General features: G+C 42.6%; 1 protein-coding gene across 5 annotated transcripts in view; it reads right to left on the bottom strand.

Moving 5' to 3' along the window:
- The window catches only part of mdn1 (midasin AAA ATPase 1), a 144,270-nt gene that overhangs the window by 23,247 nt on the left and 103,019 nt on the right, over positions 1 to 18,004 (bottom strand). For all 5 annotated transcript variants that reach the window (XM_086100503.1, XM_086100504.1, XM_086100506.1 and 2 more), the window contains exons 75-87: positions 16,248 to 16,394; positions 16,040 to 16,166; positions 12,933 to 13,038; positions 12,572 to 12,687; positions 9,966 to 10,376; positions 9,657 to 9,883; positions 9,434 to 9,568; positions 7,237 to 7,430; positions 6,911 to 7,072; positions 3,695 to 3,829; positions 2,655 to 2,787; positions 2,375 to 2,562; positions 424 to 549 (exon numbers count right to left, since the gene is read on the bottom strand). In XM_086100503.1, coding sequence (XP_085956629.1) covers positions 424 to 549; positions 2,375 to 2,562; positions 2,655 to 2,787; positions 3,695 to 3,829; positions 6,911 to 7,072; positions 7,237 to 7,430; positions 9,434 to 9,568; positions 9,657 to 9,883; positions 9,966 to 10,376; positions 12,572 to 12,687; positions 12,933 to 13,038; positions 16,040 to 16,166; positions 16,248 to 16,394 — 2,207 coding nt within the window. The remainder of the gene's footprint in view (positions 1 to 423; positions 550 to 2,374; positions 2,563 to 2,654; positions 2,788 to 3,694; positions 3,830 to 6,910; positions 7,073 to 7,236; positions 7,431 to 9,433; positions 9,569 to 9,656; positions 9,884 to 9,965; positions 10,377 to 12,571; positions 12,688 to 12,932; positions 13,039 to 16,039; positions 16,167 to 16,247; positions 16,395 to 18,004) is intronic.

Raw genomic sequence — 18,004 nt, 5'->3', positions numbered from 1 at the left:
TATGTCACTCATACTTTAAAAAAACAAAACTGTGGAACTCCTTCAAACAAGTTCTCTTTAAACAGGCACATGACCTTTAAATCCCATTAACAAAGTACTTATCAATAATATCCAGAGCTACTAAAGGAGTTTTACTTTTCATCAGCCATCTGAGCTTTTATGAGACACGTGGCTATTGTGATTTTGGCGTGGTTGTGCAAGAAGTTAATGCTCTGGGAAATAAAATTGAATGTTTTCCTGTACCCTCTGCAATGTGCCTGGACCCGCAGTTGGGAAACACTGGTGTACTGTACTGGCATGGGTGTCAGACAGTGTCCTTGAAGTTCATAAACAATGTGAGCTAAGAACATCGACGACAGCAAAGGTCTGCTGTCCCAAGGCCACTACTTGTTCGACTGACCATTTTCATGGTCAGATGATTACCTCATCTCCTTGCTCGTTGATTTTGTCTTTCTCTTCAGCGTCCATCTTGTCATCACTGTCCTGTTTGTTTTTGTCAGGTTCGGCGGCATCTAAGTGGTCATCCTTTGCGGCTAATACAGATTCACCCTAAACAACAAGGAGAGGTATGAAGGTTCTAAAAACAACTCCTTAAAGTCATAGTTAAAGTGACAGCGTGAGGGAGAACATTTATGGTTCTATGACCAGTGATTAGTTTGGAGTGACCGAATCTGGACGAAGTATGTCATGCATCACTTTGTAGTTCCCAATTTAACTTTGACCATGTGGAGCAGCAGAGCAGCAAAACGACTAACTGGTTTGATTGTGTGCAAACTAAAACGTCTGAAAGTTGATGAAGAGATTTCCGTTCATAAATACATTTTAGCAACACCAATTTTTGGATTGGAAATGAAAGAAAATTTGAAAGTCCAACAGGTCCTTGTCAAAGCTGTTCTCACACAGAACCAGTGAAGCACATTGCAGGGCCTGACGCCCAACTGATTTTATTTTCTTTTTAGCTTTTTTGTTTTGTTTGTTACTGTATTTTTCAGTCACAAGTTGGCTTTGAAAATCATTCTGTTGAACAACAATTCAAGAGCGATGCCTGATTTTTATTGATTAATTTTCAGGACTTTTATTGAAAATTACTTTTGCCAAATTCAAGCCCTTCACATATGACCCACTGTGTTTTTTCTTCCATGTACAGAGGGGTCCCCAAAGTGTTGTCTATGGCCACTTCACACTTAATGTTTCAAGGGGGATCAAAGTCGAATCTGATCAACACGGTTAGTCTTTAGAAATTTACAGGTACAACACAATCAAGTTCTCCACCCCAAGCGTCACGCTCCCACACCCCATGAGAGCGAGAGAGAGATTTCATTGTCATCCAGCTCCTTTCATCTCAGGCAGCTGGCTAAAGTAAAACCTCTCCTTTCTCAAAAGCACCTTGAGACAGTAATTCATGCCTTCGTCACATCCCGGCTCGATTACTGCAATGCACTTTACTTTGGAGTCAGCCAATCCTCCATTAAGCGTCTACAGCTGGTCCAGAATGCTGCTGCTCGCCTCTTGACTGGTTCTCGAACGAGGGAGCACATACAGTAACTCCTACTCTGGCATCCCTTCACTGGCTCCCTTTACATTTTAGAGTTCTTTTCAAGATCCTATTATTTGTTTTCAAATTTTTAAATGACCTCGCGCCACCTTACCTCTCTGAGCTCATCCGCCCCTACATACACATCTGCCTCAGGTCTGCGGACCAGACATTATTAGAAGTACCAAGAACGAAACGGGGGCTCAGAGGGGATCAAGCCTTTTCCATTGTTGGTCCCTCTCTCTGGAATGACCTCCCACTGAACATTTGGCAAGCCCCCTCACTGACCATCTTTAAAACCTGCCTCAAAACTCACTTGTATTCTTTGGCATTTGACTCGCATGACTCAGATTTGATCTTAGTTTTACTGTTTGGTCATTTCTACCATCTTTTTTACTGATTTATTGCTTTACTGTTGTATATGTTCGGGTTGAGTGAACGCTGGCGCGTTTTGGCTGCCGCTGCTCAACCCGTATTGTTTTGTGTTTTTTGTTATTGTAAAGTGTCCTTGGGTGTCTTGAAAGGTGCTTATAAATAAAATGTATTATTATTATTATTATATGTTAGTTGCTCCATGTACAGTACTTTGTATGCAGCGATGGCTGTTTGAAAGTGCTCTATAAATACAGTTGAGTTGTGCTGAGTTGTCATATCTTCATTGTCATTTTCTGTTTCAGGTAATATTTTTAATTTAAGAGCATCTCTAGTATTTAGCTCAACTCCTATTACTGCGTAATAGATTCAATTAGAGGGCTCTCAATAATTTTCTCCAGAGCGTGCCTCACATTTTCATCTGCCTGAGAGTAGTTGTGAAAAGACGTTTCATTAAGAATGAAGTACCTGGTCCATGCCTTGGCCAGACTCTTCCTCGTTGTCACTTCCTCCCTCATCATCATCATCATCATCGTCCTCCTCATCCCCACCCCACATTCTCTCATCAAGAGTATCTGTCTGTCCATCACCCAGTTCACCCATCTTTTTATCCAACTCTTCCTCCTGGTCAGTGTCTTTATCCGACTCATCATCATCTGTAAGTCAGAGAGGTTGGAATTTACGAAGTGCTCGCGGAATTGTATTCCAAATAAACATATACAGTGCTGTGAGGCACAAATCGACATACCAGCATCATGCTCATCACCATCATGTGTTTGGCCATCAAAGTCCTCAGACATCTCAATAGCATTGTCTTCTGCTTGAATTTTCTTGTCATCTTGATGTTCTTTTTCCTGACCCTCTGCACAGGCATCCTCCACCTGAAATATGATAAAATCAGTTTAAGAGAAAATTCTTAGAACATTCTTATTTTGTTATTTTGACTTCAAGCTGGCGCCGCGAGAGTGGCTGCCTTTACAGCAGCTCCTATATTTTGCTCTTCTACTTCTTCCTTTCATAATTTTGCTGCTGTGAATTGGGAATTTCTCCTTTGTGAGACTAATAAAAGTTTTCTATCTTATCTTAAACATACAGTAATTGTAACATTATATTACACGACATACAGGAATACAGATGGCAGCTTTGGGGGTTAAAAACAGAATAAGTAGATCTTGCGATAAACATATCCTCTAGGAGTGATGTTTAGTTGAAGTTAAAATGTGTTCATTATATTATCTCAGCCCTTCTCAGATGGTAGGGCTCGCCCTCCTAAGGGGGTGTGGTGCGATGACAGGGGGGTGAGGGGTGTGAGGGGAACATGCTTGTTTTCCGAAGAGGATTAGGTTGGCAGTGGCGCCCTCATTGTCAGAAAGTGCACAGGGAGTATTAGCTCGATGGTGTCTGGCTTTTTCTTTTTGCACCCAGCAGGTGATATGAAGTGCATTAAACAAACCCTCAAGAGACAAGATGAAAAGAAAGGTGGAGAGAGGCGAAGATAATGAGACAAAAGAAAGTCACCTAAACGCTCACATAGCAAACAACAGTGTGATGAGACACATTATAATTTTAAAGTTAATTCTTTGTTGGAAGTTGAAATTTATTTAGTTTTTTCTCCCTTTCCTTTCATGTTAATGATACAATGATACAATGTATTGCAGAGATGTATAGAGAACACTTTCCGAGACAAATGATGTTATTCATAGTGGCGGCAGAGAGTGGAGGGGCGCAAATTTTTTTCTTCTTGATAGGGAGGCGCGGGGGGAACAAAAAAATTGAGCACAGCATTACCTGATCTTCATTCTCAATTGTGTCACTGACATCCTTTGTGCCCTCGCCTTGACCAATTCCACCACCTTCATAATCATGAAACTCAGTGGCACCGTCACCTTCTCCAGTGGTCAGCTCCTGAGGCAAGCAGAAACCCTAAGGAGAATAGTGAGAGGAACAATAATGCAGTCAACAAAGAAATTACATCGCTAATTCATGTTGAAACTGACATTTTTCAATTGGTGAAAAAAAGTTACCGGTAATCGTAAAATAAAGCATCAGCACTGAACACCAGAAATGAACATGGACACTATTAAAATTCCTCCATGGGCTGAATAAATCTATCTAGCTACTAGCACACAATCTATTTATTTATCCATGCGTCAATCCATCCATCCATCCATTGTCCAATAACACTAACTGATTTGTAATGTAGAAATTACCCAGCATCAACATCTGTTTTCTCATCATGTTTGCAATTAAGTTTATTCACACATTATTTAGGGGCAGCACGGTGGACGACCGGTTAGCATGTCCACCTCAATTCTGGGTTTCGGTCTCCCTGTGTGGAATTCACATGTTCCCATGTATGCGCGGGTTTTCTCCAGGTACTCCGATTTCCTCCCACATTTCAAAGCATGCATGAGAAGTTAATTGAACACTCTAAATTGCCGCAGGGTGTGCTTGAGTATGAATGTTTGTTTGTCTCTGTGTGCCTTGTGAGGAAAATGCGGTAGAGATAATGGATGGCAATTTATTAACCATGTAACCTGCCATTTTTTAAATTAAACTCATCAACACACACACACACACACACACACACACACACACACACACACACACACACACACACACACACACACACACACACACACAAACATTTATATATAAAGATGTGAAACATACTGCACGTTTGAAATTTCGTCCCTCTCACATTTTATGGCTTTTTTTAAAAAATAAATCCTACTTCACAGATTTCACTTATCACAGGTTCTTTTTGGAACATAACCCCCGCGATAAATGAGGGATTACTGTATATACAAAACGTCAGGCAAAAAACACTTCTGACAGAGAACATGAACTAAAGAGGGCAAAAAACGATGAGGACGCAAAAAAGTTAAAAGTTAAATGACCATTTTTATTCTTTACTCTCTTCTTTGTTGTTTTACATTATGCACAACCAGCCATCTCGTTACCTCTGCGTTCCGCGTCCTAGAAGCATAATTTTCGCGCCAGACGCACAGTTCCAAATAATGTTCGTTTTTGGGACGCAAGGAAATTTCTCAGTCAAACCCCCGCCCCCCAAAACCCTTTGGTGAATATTTTTTTCCAGCAACGATCGCAGTTTGACAATCGCCACCATTGTTGTTTTGATCTCGCGTTCAGTAATCTCGCGTGACGAGATTTCCGTTCTCATGAGACGAGATTGGCGAGATCAGCCTTCACCTTGTGGAAAGCAGACGATTGCCAAGTTGTGTAACGTTAAAACAAGTCTTGCGAAAGTTTCTTTATAAACTGATGAATGTTCAGTGGCACATAAAGTTGACTTTGAGAAAGCCTTGCATCATTGGAAGCAGAGTAAAGAGAGGAGAATTTATGAACTCATAAAGACGGAACCATGGGATGAAATAAGAACATATTTCTCAGCAAATCTTGTATGCCTGAATTATTTAAATTTTTGCAGCATTTGTTTATAAGAAATAAACCAATTATCAATGCATATTGGTGTTGTTTGTGTTATTATCATGTGCAATTGAATAAGTAGACCATTTCAGAATTCGAAATTTGGGACTCTCTAAATGCATAATGGGACTCATACTTTTCTGATCAGCGAGTCCCTCGGACTCGCAGTGCTCAAACTGTAAAATTATCACTGCACAACTCTCATTTATTGGGCAATAATCCAATTGTAACATGTAGTTGTTCCACATTTTGATGCATTTTTATGCTTTAGGAAACATTTATGTCTGAATTTTGGGGGGGCTTGGAACGAATTTAGGGCATTTACATGGAAAACGCGTCTCTACTTACAAAATGTTCTCGTTAAGAAATTTCCTCCAGAACCAATTAATTTCGTCAGTAGAGGTACACCACTGTATCACCATGCATCCATCCATTTTCTGATCCGCTTATCCTCACAATGGTTACAGGGCGCGCTGCAGTCCATCTCCGCTGTCTTTGGGCAGTGAGTGACTTGCCGCCACATCTGTAGTCTAATATTCTAAAGGCTGTAAAATGTAATTTTAATCTTTTTCAGAATTTTCCCAAATAAGATCTGTAGAATATAATCTGTCTTTGCTTCTGCTTATCCAAATGGTTGCTTTCCATCAATAATACTAAATTTCCGAGCCGTCGAAGACAGATTATCTAGTTTCTGGACTGACGATGACTTTTTCCTGAATGACTTTCTTTCTTCTTGCCATGAAGGCCAAATCTGTAGAGTGCAAGTCGAACAGCTGTCCCATGGACAGAGTCTATGCACTGTGGATTGCTGGAACTCCTCGGGTGCTACAGCAGCCTGTTCGATATTTCCCTGAGCAACACTTTCCCTGCCTTGACTGTCAGTTTAGGTCAGGGGTGTCCAAAGTCGGTCCTCAGGGGCCGCCGTCCTGCCTGTTTTCCAGCTCTCTCGGGAGCAACACACCTGATTCAAATAATCAGGGTTGTTCTAATGCTGCTTCAGAGCTGGCTGATGAGCCATCAACTGAATCAGGTGTGCTGCAGCCGGGAGAGCTAGAAAACAGGCAGGACGGCGGCCCCCGAGGACCGACTTTGGATACCTCTGGTTTAGGTGGATGGATGATTCTTTGTAGGTTTGCCCTGTGCAGTCTTGTCATGCACTTTCCATATTTTGATGAAGTAAGAGTTGTTCCCAGAAGGGAATACATTTTTCTTGAATCACCCAACATTTTTTTTAAATTGCATGCGGTGTTCCTTTGATTATTATTTATGGGGATAAACAATAAAGCCGCCTGAATACTTTTGTAGGCCACAATTTTCTAATTTTCATTTGCCCCCCCCCGCCCCCCAAAAAAGAAGTTGTGTGCCAGTTTGTGTTGGTATCATCACATAAAATCCCAAGAAAATCCTGTTTCAAATCCTTGCAGTTTGACACCTGTGGATTTGGATATTCATGTTGAAAAAAATAAAAAATAAAAGACTGCAAGTTTAAAGAAAATGCAGTATACGCATTCATATGTATAATACATAATTATATAAGATTTGTTTATGCTGTACCTTCTGTGCGAGCTCAGTGAAGATGTTAGCCAACACTGAAAGCAGTTTGCCGGTGCACCTGTGCACTCCCACTGACACAGACAAGAAGTAACGGACCAGGTCGGAGTAAATCCCCAGCAGAGGCTCCACACGCACCAGCATCCTACATGCTCTGTTCACCTCCTAAAAAGACAAACATGTTTGAAACAAATGTACTGTAGTATTAAAGTATTTAAGTTCACGAAAAGAAACCACCATTCACCTTCCTTAGTCATATGAGAACAGTACCACCTCGAGTTTCAAATTACGAACCAGCCAAGGAAATATATATGTCAAAATTCTCAAACCTGGAGCTTCTTTGGCTTTAAAGAGTTTGTGTGCATCTTTAAGCAGCTGAGGAGCCTCTCCAGCCTGGCGTTCACATCTCCCACACACATAGACTCCACATCAGCAGCCAGCTCCTCCTCCAAGTGATGGGTGAAGTGTCGTGGCTTCAGTAAGTCTTCCACAAGCTCTTTGCCGACATCTTTATCATCACTCACTAGACACGATTTGAAAAATCAGACCACAGATCAAAGATATAGTGACATCCTCATACAGTGAAACTCCTCTACAACGAAATCATGTTTGCAGCAAGAAATTTTTCACAACAGGGGGCTTTTCACTGAAGCAAATTTGATCTCAGATGTAAACACACATACACACACAAAGCATGTGTGTACTCTTTATATTTATTCCAATACACAGTGCATAAATATAAGCATACGCATATTTGACACTTCATATAGCCAGTGTAGAAAGAAAAAAATGGGAAAGAAATTGCGAAATTTACGATCAGCATTCACTTTCATCAATTTGATGCACAATGTCTTTTACAGCAAAACTTCTCTAGAACGATACCTAAATGGGCGAAAATACCCCCTAATGTGAAAAATATTCGTGCATTAACACCATTCCCATTCTACTGCCCCCCATACAACATACTCATAGCTGCTCTGCCATTGGCTTACCGAGCATCATCCTGGCCTCCGATTGGCCAAGAGGAACCTCACTATCTATGTGTGTAGATACTGAATAGATCCGTAGAAGATAGAGTGGAATGCATCCGCTTAGCTGCTCAGAGTAAATTGCTTATGGCTTGACGGACATTCAAATAAATGAATGTTTCCTCGTATTACAAGTAAAGCATTTTCCTCGAAAATGCTTCATTTGCTATCATGCTAAAAACCTTACACTAACTGGAGCGCTAATGAGAGAGAAGCGCTCCAGTTAGCGTAAGGTTTTTAGCCTTCAAGAGCTAACTATGGCCATCGAGGACTATGAAGCGTCCCATGGCTGGCTTAAAAGTTCATTGTATGACATCAGCTGAGCAACGCTGTCTTGGGTGGGGATCGAGGGTTGGTCGAGTTAGAGACAGTGAGATGGTGGAAAGAAAAGCCACCGGGTCCAGGAAGTATTTGTTATTGTTAGATTCAGACGAGCATGTACGTTGCATTGCTAAAATGGCTACAAAACGGACCTTTGGATGTCAAGCAGCTAAGAAAAGAAGAGCTCTGATGCTGGAAGAGAGGGTAAAAGTGATCAAAATGAAAGACGGAACAAGCAAAATAAAATACATTATCCAAGAAATTGATGTAAGTGAAAGTGAATGCTGATCGTAAATTTCACAATTTCTTTCCCTTTTTTTCTTTCTACACTGACAATATGAAGTGTCAAATAAGTGTGTGCTCATACTTATGCACTATTGAAATAAAAATAAAGAGTACACATACGATTGTGTGTGCGCGTACACATACGTTTGTGTGTGTGTGTGTGTGTGCGTTTACATCTGAGATCAAATTTGCTACAGTGAAAAAACCCCTGTTGTGAAAAATGTCTTGCTGCAAACATGATTTCGTTGTAGAGGAGTTCACTGTACTTTGCTTCCTCCATCTTTAATTTTTGGTCCTTTATCCTGTCTTCAAGCGTGAATGCTTTTCTTTTCTTAACTCCTTGGTCTGCAAAGGTCCGTTTCGTAGCCATTTTAGCAATGTAACGTTCGTGCTACGTCTGAAACTAACAACAACAAATACTTCCTGGACTGCTGCGCATGTGTAAAGCAGTGTGGTGGTTGCTGTTGCCGTTTCCGAATGAAGCAGCAGAGGTCGCTGTGGCATGCTGGGGTTGGATTAGACTTTTGTGGAAGGCTTGTTTTCATTGTAGTGAATCTCGTTGCGAGGCAAGAACAGAGAAAAAGATTTCGTATAACGGAACAGGGGAACTTTTCGTCGTAGGTCAAGCAGAAAAGTGGGAATGGCTTTCATGCATGAAATTCTTTTCACGCTAGGGGGGATTTTCGCCCATGTAGGTTTCGTTGTCGAGGAGTTTCACTGTATATCAACTTTTCTATTTTTAGGATATCCGATATTTTAGAGGTTGTACTTGTGTCCTTCAGACTTGCAAAAACAAATTAAAGAATAGAGAACCTTTCGGTTTGAAGACACTGATAAAACCAGCCAACATGGCACACTATATTTGGCATTAAAAGCATTGCATTGTTCTCACCTGTTTTGTCAACTTTTTGAGCGCTTTTCTCAATGTTCTCCCTTCTCTTTACAAGAGTCTGAACAGCACACAACAAGCCGTTTATGTTTGCATCTAGCTCAGTCGAAAACTCCAAACAGAATGCAGACAGTTCATCTGAAAATAGTCAAGCATGAAAACAGAAATTACATTGCACATTAGTTTAAAATTGCCTCTATTATATCCTGCAGTTTCATGCATTCACCTGAGGTAGGGTGTACATCTGAGAGATTCTGGTTCTTCCAAGAGGTAAACTCCGTGACGTTTGTCATTGCTTCTTTCCTAACAAACTGTAGGCTCTGTATGATGGCTGGCATAAGGTTTCTATTGCTGAGAGATGTGGCTGGCATGAAGAGCTGTTCAATATCAAACAGCTGAGAGGCCACAGTTGCCAGCTGGTCAAAAGCCGAACAACACGTAACAAAATGCCTCCTACGGAAAGAGTAAGGAATTACTTCGGGCCATTAAGTGTGGATTTGTCTTTTATTAAAAATCCCACATGATTGTGTTTTACCATGTCAGAAGTACTCTCTCTGAGCTCTGCTGTGTTATTCGGTGAAGCTCGGTCTTCAAGCTCAGCATCTGCTTCAGCATTGCGGCTACACGCTGGTTGAGTTGACTCCAGGTGGCATCTCCTTTCCTCATGCGGCAAACGGGGGGCTGATGGTGAGCTGCCATTGGGGATGTGCATCTCAGAGAATACAGCCAAGATTTACTATTCTCCTCCTCCGGCAGCTGAGGTGGTTCGGGGCAGCACTGCACGAGCCAGGAGAGCTGCTGCAGGAGGATTGAACACTGAGCAGCAAGAGCATGGCCTTTGTTGACCCAATCGTACAGCGGGGCCTGAGGCAGGAGTGTGCCGTCTGCGTCTTCTCCTTGACTTTGGAGTGTATCCTTGATATCTTGGATGGTGCTTGTTAGCCTCCTAATAATAAAACAAGAAAATAGCAAACTGTTTTGGTGTTGACTCCCAATTACCACTTCCAAGACTTTATTGGTATGAGGAATGTATGAATGATACGATCGTTATTTTGGATTTATTTTCATCCATCCATTTCCTTCAGTTCATCTGGGATTGGGACATGAGGAAAAGCAAGGACTCCTCGCTCCCCTAGCCACTTCACCCAGCTCTTACGGGAGAGATCGGGAGGGGTTTCTAGAACAACTGTGAGATATTATCTCTCCAGCGTGTCCTTGGTCATCCCGTGGACCTCCTTTTAATGGGACAAGCCTAGAAGACTTCACCAGGAAGGCGTCTCGGCAGCCGAACTAGATAACCGTGTCAATTCAAAGGACACCTCTCCATCCAAAAGAGCAGCAGTTGCTCCCCGATGACTCTCTCTGAGAAAGAGAGCCGATGACAAGCAAAGGAAATTCGTTTTGGCTGCTTTTATCCATGACCTTGTTCATTTCATTGAGTGTCGGAATGGAGATCAACCGGCAATCGTAGAGCTTATGCATTTTTGGCTGCGCTCTTTCTTCACAATAACGAATCAATGAGTCTGCATTCCCACATATGCAGCACCATGTCACCTGTCGATGTCCTGCTCCCTAATCACTCACTCTGCAAAAAAGATCCCAAAATACTAAAATTCGTGAACACCCCACTTGGGGCAGGATTCCATTATCCACCTGGGGAGGGAACTCCACACTTTTCCGAGTGATTACCATGGCCTCAGAATTGAAGGTGCTGGTTCATATCCCAACCTATTTTCACTTGGACATCACTCTGCCACTCTGGATCGGTATCCAGCAAGAGTTGAAGATCGGGATTTGATGAAGCCAATAAACCATAATCAACTGCAAAGAACAGAGATGCAATCGTGAAGCGACTAAATTGTAATAAGGCTCTGAACAGAATCGGTGACAAAGGGCAAGCTTGGTGGAGTCCAACACTTGCTGGATTTCCCTTAAATTGTTCGGAAGACGCTTCCTTTTTTCTTCCCTAGATGATGCCCGAGTAGGCAGCTGTCAGCAAGTGCTCCTCAAGAGCCTTGCTTTTTTTTGTTGTTTTTGTTTTGTCACATGGTGGTGGTTACGTCGTGTGGACCTGATCTGTTCTTGGTGGTTGCGCCTTCTCGGCAGTACGCAAGTACGAGCACTGATTTAGATTTTGATTGGGAGGAATGTCGGCGCCATTTGACTGGAAGTGCTGGACAGCGCTTGTGTATTTGTGCCTGTAATGGGCAGTATTTTTCACAGCCCCGTTTTGTTCGGCAGAAATGTCGGTGCTGTTGGACAGTCTGCGGCTGGATGGATGGATGGCTTGTGGAGCCGACGATGAGAAAAAAGGAGCGGCAGCGCAGAGCGCCGATGCGCATGTGGAACTGGGAGTCAGCGCTTGGAATTGAAGCGGATTTACATGATACAGAAGATGTGAGCCAATCTCGTGTCGTCAATGGACGCGCGAGCTTCTTGTTTGCTTTCAAACTTAGCTTGTAGCAGATGTGTACATTTTCATCATGACGTCTTTGATCCAAAGGGCACTGCCTCAAACAACAAAGTGTATGCAGAAAAAGTGGTTAAGGCTGCACGACTGTCTGTGTCTTATGTGTTGTGTTGTATTATTTTTTCATTTTATGTTAACTGTTCTGTTGATGGCGGCGCAGGCACCCGCAGCGGCTCCTCTCTCTCCTGTGGTTTGGTTGAGAGGAAAGAAATTTCATCTGTGCTGTTTGTTGCACATAGAGCACATTTAACAATAAAGTTGACTTCATATGGTTTCACTGAATTCCTTCCATGCCCAAGTTTTTACCTCAATTACCAGCAAAGCTGCATTCTGCTCAGTCTGCTGGTACACAACGACTGCTCAGGAATGAATACAACAGGCTAAAAAGGCCTGAGAGGATTCCTGGTGGAGTGGATTTTGACCACCCCCCCCCCCCACCCCACCCACAGACATTGATCACATTTCCTGTTAGTCATGTATAGAAAATCATCAGGAGTGGACAGGAGTGGCAAGATGACTCCATCCGTTTCCACTCCCCCGCCCACTCCGACAGAGACTTGGGTTCCACTCCCACAACTAAGCAAATACAAGGACTGAGTGTCAACATTAACAGTAGATTAAAAGTTCTCTACGTAAATATGCTGGATTTGGTGGCTAGGTAGGCAACAGACCTCAAACAGACCCACTGCTCAGTCAGCTTGGCCAGTCGTTGCCTCTGTCTGAGGAGTAGGTTAAAGAGATGAGATGAAAAGCCTCTGCATCGCTCGATGTTCCCCAGACCCAGATCCTACAACAGACAGAGACAAACACGCACACACACTAAGGTCAGTGATGACGATCCTAAGGGCCCTAAAACAGAAAGAGGCCCTCGAAAATAGTGTTTTAAATTTCTGGCATTGAAGTTCTGGGGTCAAGCTGCCCCAAAACCTTGTCCACTGTACATATAAGCGCTATTCGCATTCCTGGCCTGCATTTGTACTTTTTATTTTTATTTTACAGCTGTCAAGAGTGGGATACAAAAATGTTTCTTACTTTTTGGGCATGCTGGAGTGCTGTCTTAAGGGCGTTTATCCTAGCCCATGAACGGTAGAAGTAACGCTGACATCCATCCCCTGCGATGATCAACTCTGACAACAATCTAAAACAGCAAAAATGAAATGCCAAAATACAAAGCATGGGTGGAATGAAAACCACAGAAGATACATTTAGATCCGGCGTAAGACATTTTACAAAGGGCCCACTTGAGAACCTGGAACCCAAAATGATAACTTGAGCTTTGTTCGGCACTATTTTTAATGTATTTAGAAAAAGTAAATTGTCTTCTTTCAATTACCATAGTTTCACGGCTATAAGGCGCCATTAAAAGTCTTAAATTTTCTCCAAAATGGACAGGACGGCAGTGGTTAGCACGTCGACTTCACAGTGCAGATTCCAGCTCCGGCCTCCCTGTGTGGAGTTTGCATGTTCTCCCCGGGCCTGCGTGGGTTTTTTCCAGATACTCCGGTTTTCTCCCACATTCCAAAAACATGCGTGGCAGGCTGATTGAACACTTGAAATTGTCCCTAGGTGTGAATGTGCGCGTGGATGGTTGTTCGTCTCTGTGTGCCCTGCGATTGGCTGGCAACCGATTCAGGGTGTCCTGCCCGAAGACAGCTGGGATAGGCTCCAGCACCCCCCGCGACCCTAGTGAGGATCAAGCGGTTCGGAAAATGAATGAATGAATGGACAAGACGCCTTATAATGCGGATCGTCAAGTGTATGCGCCGAGTTCCAAAGCCTGACTGAGAGCACTTCTGGCCGACACGCTATTTATACAGAGAAAAGGCGGACATGAGTGACGACAGGCATGCGGAAGTCCGCAAATGAGTGAAGGGTGGGCGTGTAAGAGGACGCTAAAGGCACGCCCCTAGCAGGTACCAGTCGCCAATGAGTGAAGGGTGGGCGTGTAAGAGGACACTAAAGGCACGCCCCTAGCAGGTACCAGTCGCCAATGAGTGAAGGGTGGGCGTGTAAGAGGACACTAAAGGCACGCCCCTAGCAGGTACCAGTCGCGTGAGTACATTGTAAAATGGCTAAATAAAGTACAACCAAACTCAGTTTTGCTTCCGTTGCCTTTTTAAAAACGTGTTTTTAGCGTGCGTGCATGCATGCCGTATGTTTAAGCTGGCGTATGTTTTACCATGCCTGGCTGCACCCAATAATACAGTGCGTTTTGTGTATGTGTCAAATACAGAAATAGCACCCGTTACTGAGACTGCACCCAACAATACGGTGCGCCGAATGGTCGTGAAAATATGGTAAGGACTCTGACTTCTGTCATTCCTTGTTGGATTAGTTACCTTGCTCGCTGTTGTGCTATAAATATTGTTTTCTAGTCCTCTCGTTCATGACAATAGTTGCTTTCTATCTCATAGAGCCTTGTTTTTCAGTACTTTTTGTTTTTTTCTACAGATTTTGGTTTCATGTATTAGGACTCTTGCCATTTCCTTTTGTGGATTTTCGGATATCACAATCACTGCCTTTTGCAAGCACCTTTTGTTCAAACCGTGTTTTTCCTGGCTCTTTGTTCCCAGCGATTTCTGTTTGTACTTTGTCAGTGTGGGTTTTTGTCAATAAACATTTTTGTTTCATATTTTATCATTGGTCTGCCTTTTTGGGATCCAAACATTATTCAGTTTGTTCCTCATTTGGACAAACATCCACGTGTGTGCACACAAATTATATTCATGTGAATAAGTATGTATGTATATATATACACACACGCAGTGAAACTTCTCTACAACGAAACCTACATGGCCGATAATACCCCCCTAGTGTGAAAAAATCTTCATGCATTAACACCATTCCCATTTTCCTGCCCCCATACAACGAAAAAAACCCGTTGCGTTATACGAAATCTTTTTCTCTGCCCTTGCCTCACGATGAGATTCACTACAACAAAGTCTAATCCAACAGCGACCTCTACTGCTTCGTTCAGAAATGGCAACAGCAACCACCACACTGGTTTACACATGCGCAGTAGTCCAGGAAGTATTTGTTGTTGTTAGTTTCAGACGCAGCAAGAACGTTGCATTGCTAAAATGCCTACAAAACGGACCTTTGGATGTCAAGCAGCTAAGACGAGAAGAGCTCTGATGCTGCAAGAGGGTAAAAGTGATCAAAATGAAAGACAGAGGAAGCAAAATAAAAGACATTATCCTTGGATATTGTACATTTTGTTTTATATTATACATATTTCTTGGATAATGTGAATATGAATATTTTCATATTCACATTATCCAAGAAATATGTATATTTTCATATTCACATTATCCAAGAAATTGATGTAAGTGAAAGTGAATGCTGATTGTAAAATTCACAATTACTTTCCCTTTTTTTCTTTCTACACTGACTATATGAAGTGTCAAATAAGTTTATGCTCATTCTTATGCACTATTGGAATAAAAATAAAGAGTACACATCCGTTTGTGTGTGCGTGTACACATCTGGTTGTGTGTGTGTGTGTGTGTGTGTGTATGTGTGCGTTTACATCTGAGATCAAATTTGCAACAGTGAAAAACCCCATTGTGAAAAATTTCTTGCTGCAAACATGATTTCGTTGTAGAGGAGTTTCACTGTATATATATATATATAGCATACAAGAGAGCGAGAGCGAGAGCGAGAGAGAGAGCTTTGTAGTGAGGCACTCATATCAGCAGAGCCCCATTCTTTTTCAATACGCATTTATGGGTTTTGATCGCACGGAATTAAAAAAAATAGTTATGATCAGAGCGCAGCCGAAACGTATCTCTTGATTTATCATTTGTTGCATAAATTAAAGTGTGTAGGCAAAATTTGGTCTTTAAGAGATAAATATGAGCAATATCTAAGATGGGCTGCTTAGCTCCACTGACCTCTGTTTCAAGTTTGATTCAGTGATTGCTCCAGAAGGGACTGACAATAATTAAGAAGTTGGTGTAACTCTTAGAACTGTATCCCTACTTTTGCACGTCCATCTGTGGGCGCTTGCGTGAAGGCAAACCGAGCAAGCGAGAGTGAGAGCTACCAAAACACTGCAATGGACCTGTAGGTGACCTGGGGGACAAATCTTATTTTGGAAATGAACTGGTGAAGTTTGAAAGCTCTCAGTAGACTCGCACCTGGTCTCAGTAGATTCGTGGTTCATGACAGTAGCGAAAGCTGTGCTCATATCCAATGGCTGTATGCAGAGAGTTTCCTCTTGGTCAGCAGTCCTGCTCCATATCAACCCTTTCCGGTATGACAGACCTCATGGGACATGGAGAGAAAATGGCAGTGTTTAAACTTCTTTATGCTTCTAAAAATGTTAACATTGAAAGTTGAACTAACCTATTTCCCGAAGTATTTGGAACAGGCCGGACAGAGCTCTCTGCTTCTGCTGCAGGATGTGTTTCACCTGAGCTGTCCGTTTGTCTTTTTCCACTGACATGTCAATGGTGAGACTTTGCAGGTCATTCAGATTTCTGAGGACCTCGCCTAACAGGAAGAAGAAAAAAACGATTAATTCATATTTTACAAATAAATGGCATATCAAGCGCAGGTGCAATCTAAATCGAAACATGCATTTTTAGCCATCCATCATCTGAGCCGCTTATCCTCACAAGAGTCGTGGATGTGCTGGACCCTACCTCAGCTGTCCACAGGCAGTTTGCAACGTACACGCTGAACTAGTTGCCAGCCAATTGCAGGGTATACAGAGTCAAAACAACCATTCAATCACGCCTAGGGACGATTTAGAATGTTCCATTGTCCGACCACACGTTTTTTGGATCGTGGGAGGAATCCAGAGAACGCTGAAAAAACCCACGCAGGCACGGGGAGAACATGCAAACTCTGTTTGTCTTCTTGTTTTGTCTTCTTTCTACCCCCCAATTTTGCTGCTGTAGACTCTAAATTTCCCCAGTGTGGGACAAATAAAGGATATCTTAATCTTAGTTGATTTGCAATTTCACTTTATTTTAGCATGCCGAAAAAAAGCATGTTCCATGGGGTCACACGCCCTCCCTCCGGCACCACCAAGGTAGAGGACGCCACCCTGTGGAGGAAACTCATTTTGGCTCTGGTGACCATATTTGAGGGTGGGAACGTAGGTTGATCAGTAAATTGAGAGTGTCACTTTCGGCTCAGCTCCTTTACCACAACGGACCAATACAAAGTCCACATGACGACAGAAGCTGCACTGATTCGCCTGGTGAGCTCCCATTCTATTATTCATTCACTCTCGAACAAGACCCCGAGATACTTAGCACCTCCAATTGGGCTTGCTTTGGCGAAGTCCAACTCTCACCGGAAACAAATCAGATTTGCTGCCAGCAATGCAAAACAAACTGAGGACAGTCATACAGCCCGAGTTCAGTACCCCATACTTCCGTAGCACTCCACACAGAACACCTTGAGGGACACAGTCTAACATCTTCTCCAAGTCCACAAAAAACACAGAGATAAGTTCAGTGAATTCCCACGCACCCTCAAAGACCCTGCAAAGGGTCGAGAGCTGGTCCGCTGATCAGCAGCCAGAAGGAAAACCACACTGCCCCCCATGAATCTGAGATTCAATTTCCCGACCGTACCCTCCTTTTTAAGGACCTCTGAATAGACCAGGGGTGGGCTTGGGGGCCACATTGATTTCTAAAATGTGACAGGTGGGCCGGGTCAGAACAAGATACGATACATATAAAAAACTGCATATGTTGACATTCCATACCAAACATCAACAGAACAAAAGCATTCAATTTGACATTTTTTTAAATGAGAACAGTGAAACAACTATAGTACATGTCCTGTATGAACGTCCAAGTATGTTCACAACATACATGTGTGACAACACAAGCAACAAAGTGCAACAATATATTGCCCAAAACCGTTTATAATACAAAAACTGCAGCATACAGTACATGTATATGAACAAAATATAACAAAGTTAGGACTATTTGCTACAAAATTGAGACGAGTAAGGGACCTGGAAGCTTTTCTTTCCACTCATTCACTGTCTCTAACTTGACCTCCCCTCGATCACCACGCAAGGCATCGTTGCTCAGCTGATGTCGTGCAACGAACTTTTGAAGCCAGCGACGGAACGCTTCAAA

This window comes from Hippocampus guttulatus, chromosome 20 (genome assembly GCF_054856545.1).
Source record: "Hippocampus guttulatus isolate MCC_2025c chromosome 20, RoL_Hgut_1.0, whole genome shotgun sequence".
Taxonomy (NCBI): domain Eukaryota; kingdom Metazoa; phylum Chordata; class Actinopteri; order Syngnathiformes; family Syngnathidae; genus Hippocampus; species Hippocampus guttulatus.
Note: the sequence above shows the minus strand (reverse complement) of the source record. Positions and strands in the feature narration are given on the sequence as shown.